The 19,111-nt window shown below is 37.0% G+C and overlaps 2 protein-coding genes across 2 annotated transcripts in view; one reads left to right on the forward strand and one right to left on the reverse strand.

Annotated features, from left to right (window-relative positions):
• The first annotated feature begins 2,827 nt into the window (after positions 1-2,827).
• Positions 2,828-4,897, forward strand: LOC109096875 (myosin regulatory light chain 2B, cardiac muscle isoform-like). The gene is made up of 7 exons (XM_019110544.2): positions 2,828-2,974; positions 3,457-3,543; positions 3,635-3,710; positions 3,965-4,069; positions 4,295-4,373; positions 4,476-4,524; positions 4,686-4,897. Exons 1-7 carry the CDS (start codon positions 2,972-2,974, stop codon positions 4,788-4,790), a joined length of 504 nt encoding a protein of 167 aa, XP_018966089.1. The 5' UTR covers positions 2,828-2,971; the 3' UTR covers positions 4,791-4,897.
• A 445-nt stretch (positions 4,898-5,342) lies between these two features.
• Positions 5,343-19,111, reverse strand: part of LOC109096414 (collagen alpha-1(XXVI) chain-like) — an 18,212-nt gene continuing 4,443 nt past the window's right edge. The window contains exons 4-14 of the mRNA XM_042732825.1: positions 9,038-9,099; positions 8,828-8,957; positions 8,553-8,660; positions 8,345-8,473; positions 7,824-7,907; positions 7,690-7,733; positions 7,498-7,560; positions 7,053-7,088; positions 6,756-6,800; positions 6,592-6,667; positions 5,343-6,293 (exon numbers count right to left, since the gene is read on the reverse strand). Of these exons, the coding sequence (XP_042588759.1) occupies positions 6,175-6,293; positions 6,592-6,667; positions 6,756-6,800; positions 7,053-7,088; positions 7,498-7,560; positions 7,690-7,733; positions 7,824-7,907; positions 8,345-8,473; positions 8,553-8,660; positions 8,828-8,957; positions 9,038-9,099 (896 nt within the window). The 3' untranslated portion in view covers positions 5,343-6,174. The remainder of the gene's footprint in view (positions 6,294-6,591; positions 6,668-6,755; positions 6,801-7,052; positions 7,089-7,497; positions 7,561-7,689; positions 7,734-7,823; positions 7,908-8,344; positions 8,474-8,552; positions 8,661-8,827; positions 8,958-9,037; positions 9,100-19,111) is intronic.

The following is a 19,111-nucleotide window of genomic DNA, read 5'->3' on the forward strand; positions in this document are numbered from 1 at the left end:
CTTGTGTTCAACATTTGAAATGTAAATTGCTTGCGTATTAATTGTGTAATATGTAAGTCTATGAAGTTCGAACTATAGTTGTGCAGGTAGTATATTTTGTAGTGGAGGATTATAAATACTTGTACAGCTGGGTAAACTGCTCCATCTGCAGGCAAACAAACTACAACTGAATACTGTTATCATATTTTTAAGACATACTTAGAACAAAATGTAAAACTTTACACATCTATTATGTATATTTTTGATTTCATATTATCTATACTATTACTTAAAAATATATTAAAAATTGCTGCAAAAAAAGAAGTAAATTTAAACAGATAAATAAAACATTAAATTTTTACACCACTGAATTTTGTTCTGGTTTATTAAATAGTCCCTGTATTTCATGCACTGTTATAAAAATATAAAAGTATATATAATTAATTATCATATATATATATATATATATATATATATATATATATATATATATATATATATATATATATATATATATATATATATATATATATATATATATATACACACACACACACAATTACGTATTACATATTTTATTTCAGCTAGTAGTTTAGTTTAAGAAAATAAACAATTAAAATCTTAATGTAAAAAAATATCTATTTTAAAAAATCTACATAAAATTCTAAATATTAACAAAAACTGATATCAGTGATACTACAATAATACTAAAACACACTCAAACACATACATGCAAATGAACACTAAATATATTGTAATATTGTCATTTTAAAAAGTCTTGAGTACTTGATCCTTTGTATTTGTTTATTTTTAGTAAAAGAACAGGCCTGACACACACACATACACACACACACACAAACCTTTTGGAAATTCACACATAGATGTCCATAGACATTTTACCAGAGAGATCAAAACGTGGCCCAATTACCTCACTTTACCATAAAGAACAGTGAGAGGAACATCAAATATGACTAAAAATAAAGAGATTGAGGGCAGTGTATCATCATCTCTGTGTTGTCATATGGAATAGCATGCATTTACAGGCCTGTTGAGGTGTGATGGAACCATAAGGCTAATGTGATTGACAGTAAGAAGCAGCTGTAGGAAACTGACACTTCCCTTCTAGGCTCCCGATCAGTTGTGTTATTGCTAGCACACATAAGCAGACCTTGACTCCTTCTCGGCCCCCACCTGTCAGTCACAAACCTAACATGGGCACGCTCCCTGTCATGACCACACACATACACACACACACATGCACATGCACAATGCCAAGCATGAGATCACAGCGACATTCCAAACATCCCATGGTGCAGTTCTTCTCCACAGCTCTTTTGGCCAGTGTTCGTTCAGTTGTCTGTGAGGACACTGCTAAAACAAGCTTTACACAGCCTGCTGCCGTGCCGGATAGCTGGACAGATTATTTATGGCAGCCTGATGGCACATTACTTGGCTGTTTGTAAGAGCACATTTAAATCTGGCAAGCATGGGATGACTGGCTATATTTGTAGTGCTGAGAATGGCTTTTGTTCAGTCTGATTGTTCGCAACAGATAATGGGAGACAAAGTAAAAAAAACAATTTGTTCATAACAGTTGCATGCCAAATTAAAGCCAAGGGCCTAACTGCGCTCACATTTAGATGACTGCATTCAAATGGACGAGTTCCATATGTGTACGTTCCAATAATGTGCAATCAATCAATCAGAATTCACAACCTTCTTCATAAATTAAGGTTTTTAGAGAGAAGTCCAGCCTCACGTATGTTTTAGTGTTGCTTAAATACACGTGTATTTTCATCGCAATTATATATTAAATCAAAATATGTCATTATAATGATGCAATAATGAATTAGCCATGTAACAGCAGTTTCTCATTGTGACAGCTTACTATATAGTGTGACAATATTGTACTCCACCACTGGGGCATGTTGTATATATATATATATAAAGCAACATTTTGATGTGGCTATTTAAAAAAAAAAAAAAAGACTTAGAAATATTCATTGGAGTGTGACAGCTAGCCCCAGTCTCACCCATGCAAACTATATAAATCACATACACGAAACCTATTAAAAATTGCAATTTAATTATGCATCCCATACAAATATATGCATTTATGTATGTTATGTATATTACAGAAAGGGTATATATAAACATGCAGATTTGTTTTTATTATTATTATTTTATTTTGCATATATGTTGTTTTAATAAAGTTGCATATTAAAAGCATATTTTGTTGACATTTATGATTGGTACACATAATACTATATAAAAATCCTCATATAGATATTATTAACATTACAAATTTTACTATGAGGATTTTATATGTTAACTATCTTCATCTTCCAAGAGAATGTATGTATGTGAAAATTATATATTACCTTATAGGTAACCTCTTGATACAGGGCAACATATCATATATATTATATATTACATTTCTGTTATTTGTTACACTAGTTTTGGCATCCATCCAGAATGTCTGAAACTTTTTGCACTGGGTGAAGCCTTGTTAGATTGTGGTCCTAAGCCTTGTCTGCAGTCTTGTAAGCTGGTCAAAAGTGTCTCTGCTGACCACCAATGTAACAAGAGCATCAAATCATTAAAGTAATCCCTGTAGCGGAGACATAACATCAACATCTGACCAAACACACTGATGTGAGAAGCTAGACAGCTTCACACTGTCTTTAAACGACACATTAGATGTATAGATGACTCTTAAGGGGTTACGACGCTCCTAATGATCCCAAGATAGCAAAGCCCACAAACCCTGATCACATCACCTAGCATCTGTCTGTAACAATAACTGGGGGGTGCAAGGGCTGGGTGATTCTCTATATGGCAAGTATTCTTGTATTGTTCCTCCTCCTTTGTCTAAACATAGAACAGGTGGGCCGTCATGCCAATTGTGCCAATATATAGCTGAAAACCAACGATGTCTGAGTGTCCCTCAGGCTTTTGAGACCAAGAACAGAGTAAAGAGAAGCTCTTCACAATGGTAGGCCTGCATCTCTTTGCTTTTGGAGTCTTTAACATGGAAATGCTGGTGCAAGTGAACGGTGTTGTTCTTCAGACTGAGAGAATATATTATTTTATGTTTAAAAGTATATCTTCTATGGATGGATTTATATATTTGTATCTTTAAAATTAGACCATTTTTATTAGTTTTGTTTCCATGTACCTTGATCTTTGTGATGAGAGCACCTTTGTTTTAATTTTAGTAAGGTTTTCAACTGAGTGAATATCATGTTCCATTTTGTGTTGACTTAATGCAACTCAATTTGTGATGTACTTGAATCAGGCCACTTTTTAAGAGTTCCCCTCTTCCATTTCATGCCATAGAGTGGTTAAAATGGCACAAACGTCTTAGAGGGTCATGTAATTTCTGCATTCATTTGAAAGTTTTAGGTACTTCAAAATTGCATTTAAAAAGCATAAGGCTGGAAAAAATCATCTGAACCACTTTTGCTTGATTTCCAGTCACCAAAGAAGGCCAAGAAGAAGGAAGCCGCCAGCTCCAATGTGTTTAGCATGTTTGAGCAGTCACAGATCCAGGAGTTCAAAGAGGTTGGTCATTTCTAGGATTCACTTAAACCGAAACATTTTATTCTAGTATATTTTTAGGTACTGACCTCTGTAAATCTGAATGCTCCTCCAGGCTTTCACCATCATGGACCAGAACAGAGATGGCTTTATTGACAAAAACGACCTGAGGGACACATTTGCTGCTTTGGGTGAGTGAAGCCTCACTGAATGGCTATATACAGTATATATAAAATCCTAAAACCTCTCTTATATTTTCAGGTTTAAATATAAAGGTTTCATTTATAATATAAAAACTGACTTTCAGTGTGGCCTTTAATGTGGATAACTATTTAACTGCTTTTGAGCATCTACAAGCATTCCAGTTCACTCTCACTCCATTTGAACTATCAGAGGAAGTGGCGCTCTGTATTAATGTGTATCTCTGTATATGCATGTTTGGCAGGACGTCTCAACGTTGGGAACGATGAGCTTGATGAAATGCTAAAGGAAGCCTCCGGCCCTATTAACTTCACCGTCTTCCTCACCATGTTTGGAGAGAAGCTCAAAGGCAAGGATCAGATGTATCAGAATTGAAATGATAATCATGCTAATGAGGTGCAAATAGCTGCAGAACCCGGCAGATATCAGGCACACTGCATACTGATATATGAATCATATAGTTTAGCATCAGAAGCTTGGATTTTGAATGCAACTTCCGGCAGAAATGACGTGTATATTTGTTAATTATAATTACAGACTACTCAATAATCTGTTACCTTTCTGTGACTGACAGGTACAGACCCTGAAGAGACTATTCTCAATGCCTTTAAGATCTTCGACCCAGAGGGCACAGGAATCCTTAAAGGAGAAGAGTAAGTAGATTTATGCAAATGTAAAAACGTTTCAGGACATCAGCGACTTTTGACTGGAAACAGTCTCAGCATTTAATACATGTCTTTTGTTTCTCCTCACAGGATTAAATATCACCTTATGTCCCAGGCAGACAAATTTACAGAGGCTGAGGTACTATACTTTCCATTCTATTTGTCTCTGAGATAGTGCCAGTTCAAAATGTAATATTTAATTTTAAAATAAATAATTTAAAATCATTAAACTGTACTATTTAATATCAAAATATATAACAATTGTTCAATGGATTTTAATCATGATTTTTCAAAATTTAGGTAAACCAGATGTTCACAAATTTCCCCTTGGATGTGGCTGGCAACCTGGACTACAAAAACCTGTGCTACGTCATCACCCACGGAGAGGATAAAGAACAGGAGTAAAAACTACATTTCCCATGTTTCTCCATGTTTGTTCACGTCCACTTGTGTGTTGTCTTCTCCTTAAGCTCTGTACCTGCCTTTTGTCAATAAAGAAATACAAAACTCAAGTCTAGAAACTGTTTTAACTTGATCAGATAATAATAGATTTTTAAATAAATAAATATTTCCCCATAAATTTGATTTAAAAAAAGAAATAAGTCAAAAAGTCAAAGCAAAATACTAGCAATCAGGTTTTGGCTCCCAATAACGCAAAACATTACCGTGGGAAACCTTTCAACAAACACTTCTTCTTTCTTAACACAACAACAAGAAAAAGCCCAAGATTCGGAAAGATTTCGATCCCTCCCGAGGGGATTACAAAAGCTCAAGCGTAACAATAAGCTTAAAGCCACACTGGCGTGTTGAACGGTGCTCTGTGAACAAGGTCAACAGGGCCTTTTGTGTCTCTCCAGCTATTCACTGCAGCCCTATTAATAGCAGCCCTTGGTGCGTTCTGCCATTCTTGGTTTTCAGCGAGTCAATGATAGGCTTTATGAATAAAAACAGGTGAGCTGAGATGTAAACTCAATTTATTGTGGTAGACATTGCACATTCTATTCAGTCAAAGGGTTAAATTTGGTTTTAAAGTTCTATTCTAGTCTATTTTTTGCTTATTGTGACTTTTGAGACGGGAATTGTTTTTATACAAAGCCACGGCTAAGGCTGCTATATATAATTATGTGCATGAGGTCATTATAGGTCATCAATCAGAAAACAAAAAGGAAATGACAAGAAAAATGGGGCCTTTTTGTTTTCTGGAAAGTCTTTATGATAAAACATTTATTTTCAGCTTGAATGACTGCGGTATTAAATCATTATTCATGCCACATAAAAACCATTAAGAAGTGAATAGTGTCAAGAATGCTTTTTTGTATAATCAAGTATCATCTTTGTTGATTAATTAACCCAGACATCCTGTCCATCCAAAATCCTCACTTTTACTATAATAAAAGAAATGAACTACAGTAAATAGACACTTCAAGTTGAAATGAGCCAAATTTTCATAACTTTAGCAAAATCACATTCAGTCTGACTACATTCTGGTAAGTAACGCCCATTTTTCACCATCTAATCATTTCCTAATGGCTAAAATAAAGGCCAGCCCTTGAAATACATCACGTTGTGGAAGTAAAACAGGTTGTGAATGGCAATAAAAACATATTTTAAACAGGTAAAAAACTTAACATAAAATACAAGTAAATAAAATAGAAAAGATCAGTGCCACTCTTATCATACTCATGAACAAATACATTGAGGGATCTGTCCTTCAAAGTAACAGACAGGAGATAAAGGCCTTGTGGTCACAAGTGTTTGTTATTTACTCTCCATACCCAACAGAGTCTGGCTACTCTCTGTCTGAGGTAAGAGGAGAGGAGGGTTTGGCAGCGCCAATATTTTTAGCACTGCCTGTTAGCATGAAGTCCGCCAGGAGATCTATTCCAGAACCAGAGTCCAACAGAGTATCTGGGCAGAGCGACGACAGGAAAGAAACAAAAATAAAGGAAAATTTGTTGCATAAACATGTGTCTAAATACAAGCAGTTGGCTGTATATTTCTAGTCCTCTGATGTCACTTTGCATTCTTAAAAGCAATCTATCACCATGAAACCTCAAAGTCATTACTAAATAATTGCAACACACGCTAACCTCTCTGGCAGAAACAGCTTATGCCATGAGATCATAATGGTGCTCTGGAATCCAACCGCTCTCTAGTTAGAACTTATAACTGGAAATCTAGATTAATATTAATCCATAATTCTCACCATGAATGCCGATCATGTGTTCTAGAATGAGAACCCTCTCGGCCAGAATCTTCAGCGCTTCCCTCAACTGCTGCACCTGCAAGAAGGCGGGCTTTAGCATGTGACAATAAATCGTCATAACTGCACAATCAAAAACATCCCAATTTTTTGGGCACCAGCCTTGCCTCTGATGGAGTCTCTCCCGGCTCACCTTTAGGACCCGGAACACCCTATTCACAACATAAGAAAATAAGAATAATGTGAATTTTATAATAATACATTTACAAATAAATATATCATCTTAATTATAAAATCTGATTTAGAATATACATGCATTCATTTATTAAAAATTATATATATATATATATATATATATATATATATATATGATAATAAAATAATGATAATTGGTCAATAAAACAAGCAAATAAATGAATGAATGAACTGTGAAAATAGAAATGCAATCCACTATGTGCACTCACAGGCTGTCCTTGCTTTCCTGTTATTCCAGGTGGACCCTTTGAAAATAGAGTAATGCAATCGAATTAGCTCAAATAAAAACAACATATATTTTGGACCACAAAACCAGTCATAAGGGTCAATTTTTTGAAATTGAGATTTATACATCATCTGAAAGCTGAATAAATAAGCTTTCCATTGATGTATGTTTTGGCTGAGATACAGCTATTTGAAAATCTGAGGGTGCTTAGCAATGTATATTACTAATCAAAAATGAAGTAGGAAATTTACAAAATATCTTCATGGAACATGATCTTTGTTTAATATCTTAATGATTTTTGGCATTAAAGAAAAATTGATAATTTTGACCCATACAATGTATTGTTGGTTATTGCTACAGATATACCAGTGATACTTATGACTTGTTTTGTGGTCCAGGGTCACAAATGTAGGTCTTCGATGGCTTACTCTTTCTCCTGGATCTCCTTTGGGTCCTCTGTCACCTGGTGTGCCTGAAAAGCTTAAGGCAGCCTATGATAAATGTGAATTAATTGGTATACTGTGCCTTGTACATCTATACATACATATAAATATGCATAGCACAGAGCACATCAGATAGATAGATAGATAGATAGATAGATAGATAGATAGATGACTTACATTTCTCCCTGGTGCACCTGGGTGTCCAGGTGGTCCGGCAGGCCCTGTTCAGCATGTATGGATGGAAGTGTGTGAAGAAATGGCTGGGCAGTACAAGTTGATGCTGTTATGTATACTCTGATATTTTAGCGTACCTGGTGGACCAGGAGGGCCGGAGGGCCCAGGAGGACCAAGAAAAGCCTGCAGGTCACGATAGGCAGCTAAGTCACTATCTTCATCTGCAACAAGTAAGATATGATCATACTGAGGTGAAAACAAATCAGATGTTCTCTTAAAATTGTAACTTGTGCAGCTGTACTGCTGTTCTGTTCAGTAGGATTTGTCCTCAGGTTCTGCTTATCTGGGTTATCCAGATTCACGCTGCTTCACAGACAGCTAACAAATGACTCTGATTAACTGCTGACAGACAGAAACCAACCAGACTCTTAAACTGAGCCAGATCTCCGAGAGGTTTATATAAGCTGATACTGCACGGATGCTGCCATCTTATGGTCAAGTTGAGAATAACAGGTTGCTGCAGTTTTTGCAAAGACTGGATTTAACAATAATTGAAGCATTTGATATTTTCATTTTGCATTTAGTTATGCATTATTTTAATGCCATAAATTAATTAAAGTGATAAAACAGCATGTTTAATGTGGACTATTATACTCACACTGGGCATGTTGTTTAGCCATTAGAGTGAAAACATCTCCCCTGATGGAGAAGGGCCCTGGGGGTCCAGGTGGCCCAGGTGGCCCAGGAAGGCCTCTTTCACCTGGTAGGCCTTGCAGCCCTTGAGGTCCTGTGGAGTAAGCAGGGGAGCTCAAAAAGCTAAATATTTGTTTTAATATTCCCAGTAAAAGTAAAGAGATAGATCTTACCTCTAGGTCCTATGGGACCAGGTTTTCCAGAAAACCCTATCCTTCCTAAAGGTCCAGGAGGCCCAGGGGGACCTGGCGGCCCAACAAGTCCTGGTTGTCCCATTGGTCCTTTATATATATATATATATATATATATATATATATATATATATATACACACACACACACACACATTTTTATTTATCTTATCTATCTAAATAAAATACATACAAATAATCAAAATATAAAATGACACTTCTCAAAGAACAGTTTAGCAAGAATTATTTTCTTTTCACCTGGTCGGCCAATGGCATTGGGTGTTATTGGTGAGGGGTGTGTCCTGTCCACTTCATTATCAGCTGTTCTCTCAGGTGGTTGGCTGGGCTGAAGGAGAGGGGGTGCTTCAGCATCTCTCAGTAACATTATCTGTTAAAAAAGCAAAACTGCATGCTTACTATCTTAACACAGCTGGTTGATAGGAGAGGTTACCAACATTTCTGTCTTACCTGAGCTTCAATGACACTCAAGCGCTCTTTGATGTCAGCATAACCAGTACAGTTCATGCACTCTAAAAGGATGAATGCAAAAAGAGATTTCAAGGTAACATGAAGTATGTCAGTAGAGAACAGGGAATTTCTAACCATAAAAAGTGATACATGATAGAGTAAATGGATTAAGCAAATGCTACAAATCTCTCAGCCATCTGTTGTGTCATAAGTCAAATCTATGACAGTTCAATCGATAGAATGTTTTTGCAATATTATAATTGTATACTAGTCAAAGTAACTGATCTGAATAAAGTTTGTGTGATGTTCTCACGAGTTAACTTAACAAAGACACATTCATTCATACTGTGCTTAAAATTCCAAGGATCCTTCCAGAGTCACAGGCTTGTAGTCAGAAAATGAAATCAATCCCAAAACCTCAGTGTGAAACCAAAATAACAGTGGCATGATCAGTGCTGCTTTGTGAACAAAGAGAATTTGTTAGAGACAATAAATGAGTTACATTTTTGGTTAACATCACTCCCAGGGGTAGAATAAGGTACAGGAAAGCCAGACGCTGGCAAGCCATGAATTTCCATTTGCATGGAATCCTAGTGAAGGGAAATATCTCCACCTTCTCATTTGAGAAAGATGCTCTTCACAGCATAGGGCTGGTCAGGGTGAAGACAACCACAAGGTGCTGGATCTCTCTATGGAAGACGGATCTTCCAAGACAGCAGAGATTTGGGAATTATTTGGCATGAAATGAGATGATGATGAATGGCAGGTGATCTCTCAGTGGTGACATTTGAAATGCAATACAGCTATTTTTTACCTAATAATGAAATTAAAATTTAAAGATGAGATCAGAAATTAAACTTTATATCAAAATTCACTAAATAAAAAGTGTTAGAGATGCTATGACTAAAACTGGTGTACTTTAATGTACAGATTAATTGCCATTCCTGTTTTACACATAATTTGATGAATTGTACCATTTAAAAGTATAAAAAAAGATAAAAGCAAAAAACAAATAACTCTTATTCTGTAAGGACACATTAAATTTGTCAAAAGTGACAGTAAAAACACTCATAATGTTCTTTTGAACTTTTTATTCCTGAAAGAATCCAGAAAAATATTTATCACGGTTTCCACAAAAATATTAAGCAGCACAACTGTTTTCAACATTGATAAGAATAAGAAATGTTTCTTGCAAAGAGTAAATTAGATTTGAAAATACATTAAAACAGAGTATAGTTTTTTTTGATTTTGTTATTATTTTTCAAAACTGTTTTTTTTTCACATTTTTTTGTGTTTTAAAATATATGTGTGTGGGGTTTTTGTGAGTATAATATAAATAAAATGCAAAAAATTGTAACAACCCAAAACTTTTACTTTTTTTTGGACACTGAATGTGATTAAATCTAATACAAGGCTTGATTTAATCAGGAACTAAACACAGCTTAAAACAAATAAATCTACTAAGAAAAAATCCTTAATTCATAGGAATGAGTTGAAAACACAGGAAATATACAAACCTATATAACAACATAAACAACCTGAAACACAAAGCTTGTTCGTACACATTCAAATGAACCTATTTGCTAAAATAAATCCGCCTTTCACTATTTTAAAAACAGCTAAATTACTGGTCAACGTGGGTAGCCAATGGACCAAAGTTAGTGCTTTTTTTCACTGCTACTCCACCAAAACTGAACTTCTAGTTTCTTCCAATGAGATATTTACAACTACGAGCTTCATCATCTGCTCTCAATTGACTGCAAACGGCCACAAGCATGTCACAGTGTCATCAAAGGACAGCCTGGATGCCAGACCTCATGAAGGGACATTAGCTCATTCCATAAAATGCAAAAGAACTAATTTGTCACTCTTCACCACAATATACAAATCCAGCAGAGCAGAAAAAGTTGACATGTCTACTGTTATTCTGGATGGAAAGACATAAGGATTGCATTAAAGGGCAGTGCTATCTGCACGTCTGGAAACACCCATGATGGTAAACCCAAAGGATGCCATTCACTCTATATCTGTTTTGCTCAGAAAAACTGATTCTGTAATATTTACTTTGTAGGGACTCCATGGCACTGGGTGATGTATGATAGAAGACTGTGTAAGTTAAACCGCCACTGAAGTTTGGCAGACTATGCAAACGCAGAATGAAATGTTCAGCTGTCTGACATGTCTGTTCTCCTCGTGCCTTGGCCATAACGCACAGCTCTGCTGGATACCTGACTGCTCTCAGATCAGTGGACAGCTGAACATTGGGGTAATCTGGAAAAACACCCAACGGATGAGCTGTAAAGAAGTACAGCACAATGGGATCTGCAGATACTGAGCCTCTATGATTTTTGCAGATGTGAGAGAGGCTTTAAATTGGCCATTTTTGGAACGGTTTTATTAAAACTGACATGGTTAATAAAGTTATGCAAACACGTGCCAGCGCAGACATCAGTGATGTATTGATGTACCAAACCAGAGTGCGACTTGTGTCTTAGGAGAAGTACAAATACACAAATCATACACGCAAGCTGACTACATTAAGACTCCACACCCATTAGCAGCATTTTGGCAGAGACTGATGGGGCTTTCAGAGATTATAAAGACACAAGATACTTTTGCATGTTCTCCTGGGTGAATAAAGTTTACAAAAGGGGTTATTGGTAAACTGCATTTCAGACAGAATTGGAATTAACTGTATTAACAGATCTAAAGATCAACGTCATCAGCCTTTGCTTCTGCTGAATTAATTGTAGACTTATTAGTAATGATCTTCAGTCTCTGTTTCTGCTCTCAAACAAATACTTTGGGCACATGCATTGCAGAAAGACTGGTCACTGCATGCCTTTCCTCTTTCAGATTCATTGACTGGGAAGTTTATCCCCTTAAAGCGTATAGTATATATTAAGCAGACTAAACAAATCTAATTTCAATGCACTTTCACGTAATTCTGGAAGTCTCCATTTACTCATTTGGTTTGTGAAGGACCTAACCTCTAATAAACTAGAGCCCCCAGGTACTACTTTAAAAAAACCTAAATAATTAAAATTGGATTCTTGTGGACATTTCATTTGATACATAATATCACTGGGAGTTGCTGTCTATTGAAAATTGGAATACCATTGTGGTGGATCTGTTACAGCTGTTGAGCCCAGCTGCAAATATCCTACCACACCTTACAGCTTTGTTGTCTTGCATTTTGTTTGAAATAAGATGTTCATGTTTCTAATCTACAAAGAACAAAATTATAAACACAACACTTTTGTTTTTGCCCCCATTTTTCAAAGATCTAAGACTTTTTGTACACAAAATGTACACAAAAGGCCTATTTCTCTCAAATATTGTTCACAAATCTGTCTAAATCTGTGTTAGTAAGCACATCTCCTTTCCCGAGGTAATCCATCCAACTCACAGGTGTGGCATATCAAGATGCTGATTAGACAGCATGATTATTGCACAGGTGTGCCTTAGGCTGTCCACAATAAAAGGCCACTCTAAAATGTGCAGTTTTATCACACAGCACAATGCCACAGATGTTGCAAGTTTTGAGGGAGCGTGTTATTGGCATGCTGACTGCAGGAATGTCCACCAGAGCTGTTACCATAAGCCATCTCCAAAGGTGTTTCAGAGAATTTGGTAGTGCATCCAACCGGCCTCACAACCGCAGACCATGTGTAACCACACCAACCCAGGACCTCCACATCCAGCATCTTCACCTCCAAGATCGTCTGAGACCACCCACCCAGACAGCTGCTGCAACAATTGGTTTGCATAACCAAAGAATTTCTGCACAAACTGTCAGAAACCGTCTCAGGGAAGCTCATGTGCATGCTCATCGTCCTCATCAGGGTCTCGACCGGACTGCAGTTCGTCGTCGTAACCAACTTGAGTGGGGAAATGCTCACATTGGATGGCGTCTGGCACTTTGGAAAGGTGTTCTCTTCACAGATGAATCCCGGTTTTCACTGTACAGGGCAGATGGCAGACAGCATGTATGGCGTCGTGTGGGTGAGTGGTTTGCTGATGTCAATGTTGTGGATCGAGTGTCCCATGGTGGCGGTGGGGTTATGGTATGGGCGGGCATATGTTACGGACAACAAACACAGGTGCATTTTATTGATGGCCTTTTGAATGCACAGAGATACCGTGACGAGATCCTGAGGCCCATTGTAGTGCCATTCATCCACGACCATCACCTCATGTTGCAGCATGATAATGCACGGCCTCATGTTGCAAGGACCTGTACACAATTCCTGGAAGCTGAAAACATCCCAGTTCTTGCATGGCCAGCATATTCAACGGACTTGTCACCCATTGAGCATGTTTGGGATGCTCTGGGTCTGCGTATACGACAGCGTGTTCCAGTTCCTGCCAATATCCAGCAACTTCGCACAGCCATTGAAGAGGAGTGGACCAGCATTCCACAGGCCACAATCAACAACCTGATCAACTCTATGCGAAGGAGATGTGTTGCACTGCGTGAGGCAAATGGTGGTCGGTCACCCCCCCCCCTCCTCCCCCCCGGACCCCCCAATACAGTAAAACTGCACATTTTAGAGTGGCCTTTTATTGTGGGCAGCCTAAGGCACACCCGTGCAATAATCATGCTGTCTAATCAGCATCTTGATATGCCACACCTGTGAGGTGGATGGATTATCTCAGCAAAGGAGAAGTGCTCACTAACACAGATTTAGACAGATTTGTAAACAATATTTGAGAGAAATAGGCCTTTTGTGTACATAGAAAAGGTCTTAGATCTTTGAGTTCAGCTCATGAAAAATGGGGAAAAAAAACAAAAGTGTTGCGTTTATAATTTTGTTCAGTGTATTTATATTTGTGATACTTTTTTCAGACTATTATGCATAGCCTACACTCTCATAAAAGTACAAAAGCTGTCACTGAGGCGGTATCTTTTCAAAAGCTTATATGTACCATTAAGGTACTAATATGTATACTTAAGGTATAAATATGTACCTTTAAGGTACGAAAATGCATCGTTTATGGGTAAATAAGGTTCACGGATGTACCTTTTAATAGGGTACTGTCCCAGTGTGCTTTCATACTTTATTTTTTTCCCTAAAAGTATATGTTTTTCTTACACTGGCAGTGCAGGAATCCAACAAGCAAGTTGGTGACTAGGTGGTTGGACAGTTCGACTGGGTCAGATGTTTCATCAGTGTTTCTTGGTCTGAAAAGTTAATAAATCATAAAGGCCATGATATAACTAGTATGACGTCATTTCGAACAAAATTATGCCAAAACAAAGTTTGTTTCGGTAGTTAGCCAAACAGCTTGGCACAGCGAACTTTACTTAAAATTACAGTCCAACTAGTAAACAGTTCAAAATACACAGTGGAAATGTTCAGTAATAGAATACCGTTGCTCAGCTATTTCAAGTGAAAGAAGGAAAAATAAATGCTGAAGGTATGAAATGTACACAAAGGTGCAATAAATCGGTTGAAGAGTAATTTAAAAAAAAAGTTGTTTTCAAATGAATAAATGTGATTATAGTTTTGATATTTTATTTGGAATAAAATAATAATTTAAAGGCCCATTCACACCAAGTATGATAACTATAAAATAAAGATAAAGTTCTAAAAATCATTCTCAGTATTAAAGAATAGCAGAGTTCACACCACAGCTATAATCATAAAGGCACAGAGAACCGATATCATTGGAATCACGATCAGAACGATTTTTTTTTCCAGCTGATGAACGATAAAAACACTGACAGCCTATCAGAATCCTTCCTGCTGTAACGAGCTTGAAAATTTAAAGAGGCATACGCACGTGCGCTTAGAGTAAACAGACGATATTGTTTGCTGGTGTGGACGCTAATATCTTTATCTTTATAGTTATCTTTATAGTTATCATTCTTGGTGTGAACAGGGCTTTAGTCAATTTGATTCAGCTCTACTTTGTAATTATTTAGTCTAATTTACATCTGTAAATTACGTCTGTTTGGCTAAGTAGAGACACTGTTGGCAACTAAAGGCATTTTGAGTTGCTTAAAGGCTAATTCTTATTGCCCCAAAGATATCGACCAACACAGACAGTCACCAGATTACAGTATATCACTTCTTAGACACTGCAAAAACAAGCATTGGATGATGCCAACAGATGCTAACAGGGATAACACAAAATCCACTGAACTTGTTTGTTGGTGTCTGTCCGTACTGTGTGAATTAGCTTTAAGAGGACAAACCTCAGCAGACTGGCCTGAAAATGATTGAAATAATTGGCAAACAGCTTATATTCATCATAGGTCAAATACAATTTTGGGTTCACTGTCGTACAAGCTAACCAAATGAACAGGTAGACTTCATTGGCATGACCATCTGTGCTCCACCACAGAAATGAGATGATCTCACCAGCTACAGGCAGTTGAGGGGGCTAGAGCACACGCGTCCTCATCAATCATGAGATACCACACCACAGACATCCCATTTTCCCACACCCACTCTCACGGTTAGGGGTACTGATCACATTCTTTTTTTTTTTTTTGTAGAGCAGGTGATAGATTTGAACCTCTGCCAGGCCTTCTGGAAACCTGGTATGGGGGTAGTAAGAAAGACAGCTGGAGCAGACTATGTATGTAGATATAGATAAGACTTTGACCAGGGTGTTATGGGAAGTTTGAGTACCCAAGTAATTCTGCTGATGGGAACTGTCCCCATGAATGACTAATGCCTTTAGTCTTGCTATCAGGGTTTAGTGGTTGGGATCCAGGAACCCCAAAGGAGCCATATTATTAAAATTAATCAGTTCAACTTTTTGTTTAGATTTCCTTTTAGGGATATAATTCCTCAAACCACTGTTATTTGCACCGTGAATATAAACTAGACTAATTAAGTAAAAAAAAAAGTAGAGCCACAGCAAATAATAAAAACGATTTAAGGAGACAAAATATTTTACAAATGTATTTTAAAGTGCATATGTTGCCTTAAGATAAAATATTTTTAAGTAAATGTGTAATATATTTATTCAGATATTCAGATGAAAAATGCACTTTAAAAAACACATCTGGGCTGCATTTCCCAAAAGCATTGTAAGCTTAAGTTGATCGTAGCTCCATTGGTTTTAAATATTTATTCTTAGTTTTTCTATCATAACTCTACTAATGGAAAATTAAACACTGTCTTATGCTGTATATCTAAAAACTTTTCTCAAAAATACATTTTCAAAGTATAGATTTTAATGTTTTTATTATGTCTTATTTTATCAAGTTTATTATGTTTTTATCAATCTATAATGTTTCTGAAGTTTCTTATGCTCACCAAGGACACATTTATTTTATCAAAATACAGTAAAAATAGTAATATTGTGTTGAGGATTTTTGATTTGTTGCATGCTATCTCTGGGAGTTGCACTCTAGTGACAACTGGAATATGGTTATGGGACAAAGGATCTCTTACAGCTGTCGATCCCAGCTGCAACCACTCACCCACACCTCAACAGCTTTGCACCAGTGTATTCCTTGACATCTACTCCTTCATAGTCAAACATAAATCTATCCTTTTCAAATTGTCAAACACAACTGATCGGAATATCCAAGTTCTTGACATACTAATATTTATTGAGATGAAGAGAGGAACTGCCCTTAATATACAAGGAATGCATTAATGAACAAAACAAAGTTAACGTAGGGAGGGACAGCAACAAAACGTCCAGCATTTTGCTGTCTAATCTGATGGATGGGAAAAGATTTCTTTGTCTGGACTACATTAATGAACAAACAACTTCATCACATCAGTATCTTTTAATACAAGGCACACAAATTTATGACACTGTACATTCTTGTATTACAAAACATCACTAAAGTGGTTGAACATGACCTCAACTAGTCACACAATTCTCAATAACTGTCAAACTGAGCTGAATAAACATTCAAACCACAACTCCAGGGGAGCATGAATCAGTTTAAAAGTTTCTTATTGCATTTCTGTTTACATTCATGGCTGGATTGTTCACTCTTATAGTTGGCTTGTTCTTACAACCAAGCTTTGAATCCTGCCAGAAGACAACCGAGAAAGTGCAAGTCTGTGTGGTACGACAGTGGTTTCAATTAGTGATCGGTCGAATACACAGTCACCATTGGACAACAGTGAAGACCAATCAAAATGAGGTATTCTTATGGGCCGTTCACACAGAAAGCATAGTTGCAGTTTCTTATAGTTAGAATGCTTAGAGTGAGCTATCAAAATAAAGAGCTTTATTTATATTTTTAGTTATGTTTTTATATATTTCTTGTTATTTAACCCTTGCATTTAAATATTTGTGGTTTCTAATACAGCTGCTGCTGGAGCAAATTGCATATATGCTAAAATAATATTTGCTATGATCTCCCATTTACCAAGTATGAATAGAAGTTTATCTTGCTAATGTTTACTTCCAAGCTCCAAACCCGGAAATATAAAAAGGCTCAATAACCAGTGAAATCAGACACAGCATTCTTCGTTAGGCCTCATTACACGACGACTAGAAATGTTGGGATTTCACACAGACTGACTTTGACCTAACTTGAGCTGTTTGACTGTGAGTCACAATCCAAATTCTAAAAATATGTTCTTAAATAAACCAAACACAGAGGAGACCGAGACCTGGGGGATTGACAGCCTCAGGCTAAAGCTATGAGCCCAATGGAGAGGGATAAAAGGGTGGGTGGAAGGAGAAAGGGATGGGGAATGAAGATTTCTGATTTATTTACCATGTCAGAGATCATGGCGCCCTTGGATTTGACCCAAACTAAATCATCTGCATCTCACAAGGGATGATCTGAAAACAGACACTGCAGACAGCCAGCGTGTCTGCTTTGGTGGGGAGGAGGTTCATTAAACCATCCCCATCCAGAAAAACATGGGAATGTGTGTCATGGGTAAATTATCCCTATTGGGTTAGAAATTATTTGGACTCTTGTGTCCTCTACCACAACTAACTACTTTGTCAAATGAATCAAAATGATTCAAAGCACAGACTCATTTCCTCAATTAAAAATATTTTCTTCCAGCTATTTATTTCAGTGTCAATTAAAATGTATTTACCCAATATGTCTGAAGACCCAGAGCTGTGCCGGTTTTGATTATGATTATCTCACTAGGATAACAGCAAAGGTAGTCAGTAAAGTGAAAATATTCATACTGAGATCTCGGACTTTTGACTCAAAATTTTTGCTATGGCAAATCTGAGCATGCTTTGTAACACAATCATAATGCATTTTCTCCTGATTAATGTAGAAACATGTTTATGCACTAAAGTTTTTGGTGTTCATATAGCGAGAAAGGAAATCCATTCAGACGGGCACATAATTATGACACATTCACTTTGAGATCTCACACAGATGCTTGATTTCCACAGTCAGACCAGCTGTTGTCACTCACATTCTCACCCACACAATAAACGTAAGGGATCTTTCCTTGTTGCTAAGAGATTTACATTTAAAAAAAGAACCACATAACAATCCATGCCAAGTCAAACGTGAGTGGTGTTTGCCTGTGCAAATGTCTTACTAGATGCTTGGCTGTTCTGGGTGGTTTTCAAGAAGTGTTCATGTTGTTTGTAGGGTGTTTTGTGTGTTTTTTATGGTGTTTTGTGTTTGTTTTTATATGGTTGCTGGCATACACAAGTCACAAAAGGCCAACCAATAAATTCCAATTCCTGGATGGTCTGGGTGGTTGCTAGGGCATTGTAAGGAGGTTGCTAGGGTGTTCCGAGGGGTTTCTATTAGGGGCGTTTCCTCCAAGGAGGCAGTGCCTCCTCAAAAAATTGGATGAGAAAAAAAAATCTGCAGTACAAAAATAAAACAATGCAAATATTACCAAATATATAATTAAAAAGTTTATAAATAACTTGTTTTTGCCCAACAGTGACACCAGCATAAAGATACGGTGGAAGTCTATGTCTCTCTCACCTCCCCCAAGCCTGTTGAGTTTTAACAGAATTCCTAAAGTGATCCGTGAGTTTGGTGGTGGTGGTGATGGGGGGGGGGGGGGGGGTATTTAGAATGAATGGGGGAAAGTCACGTGAGAGGAGCCAATGCCTTCATCGCAATATGATTGGATATGACTGGTTATGTTCGTC

This window comes from Cyprinus carpio, chromosome B10 (genome assembly GCF_018340385.1).
Source record: "Cyprinus carpio isolate SPL01 chromosome B10, ASM1834038v1, whole genome shotgun sequence".
Taxonomy (NCBI): Eukaryota; Metazoa; Chordata; class Actinopteri; order Cypriniformes; family Cyprinidae; genus Cyprinus; species Cyprinus carpio.

Coding starts and splice junctions, on each gene's coding strand:
- LOC109096875 (XM_019110544.2), top strand. Junction 3,544..3,634: donor AGATCCAGGAGTTCAAAGAG/GTTGGTCATTTC, acceptor ATGCTCCTCCAG/GCTTTCACCATCATGGACCA. Junction 4,525..4,685: donor ACAAATTTACAGAGGCTGAG/GTACTATACTTT, acceptor TTCAAAATTTAG/GTAAACCAGATGTTCACAAA.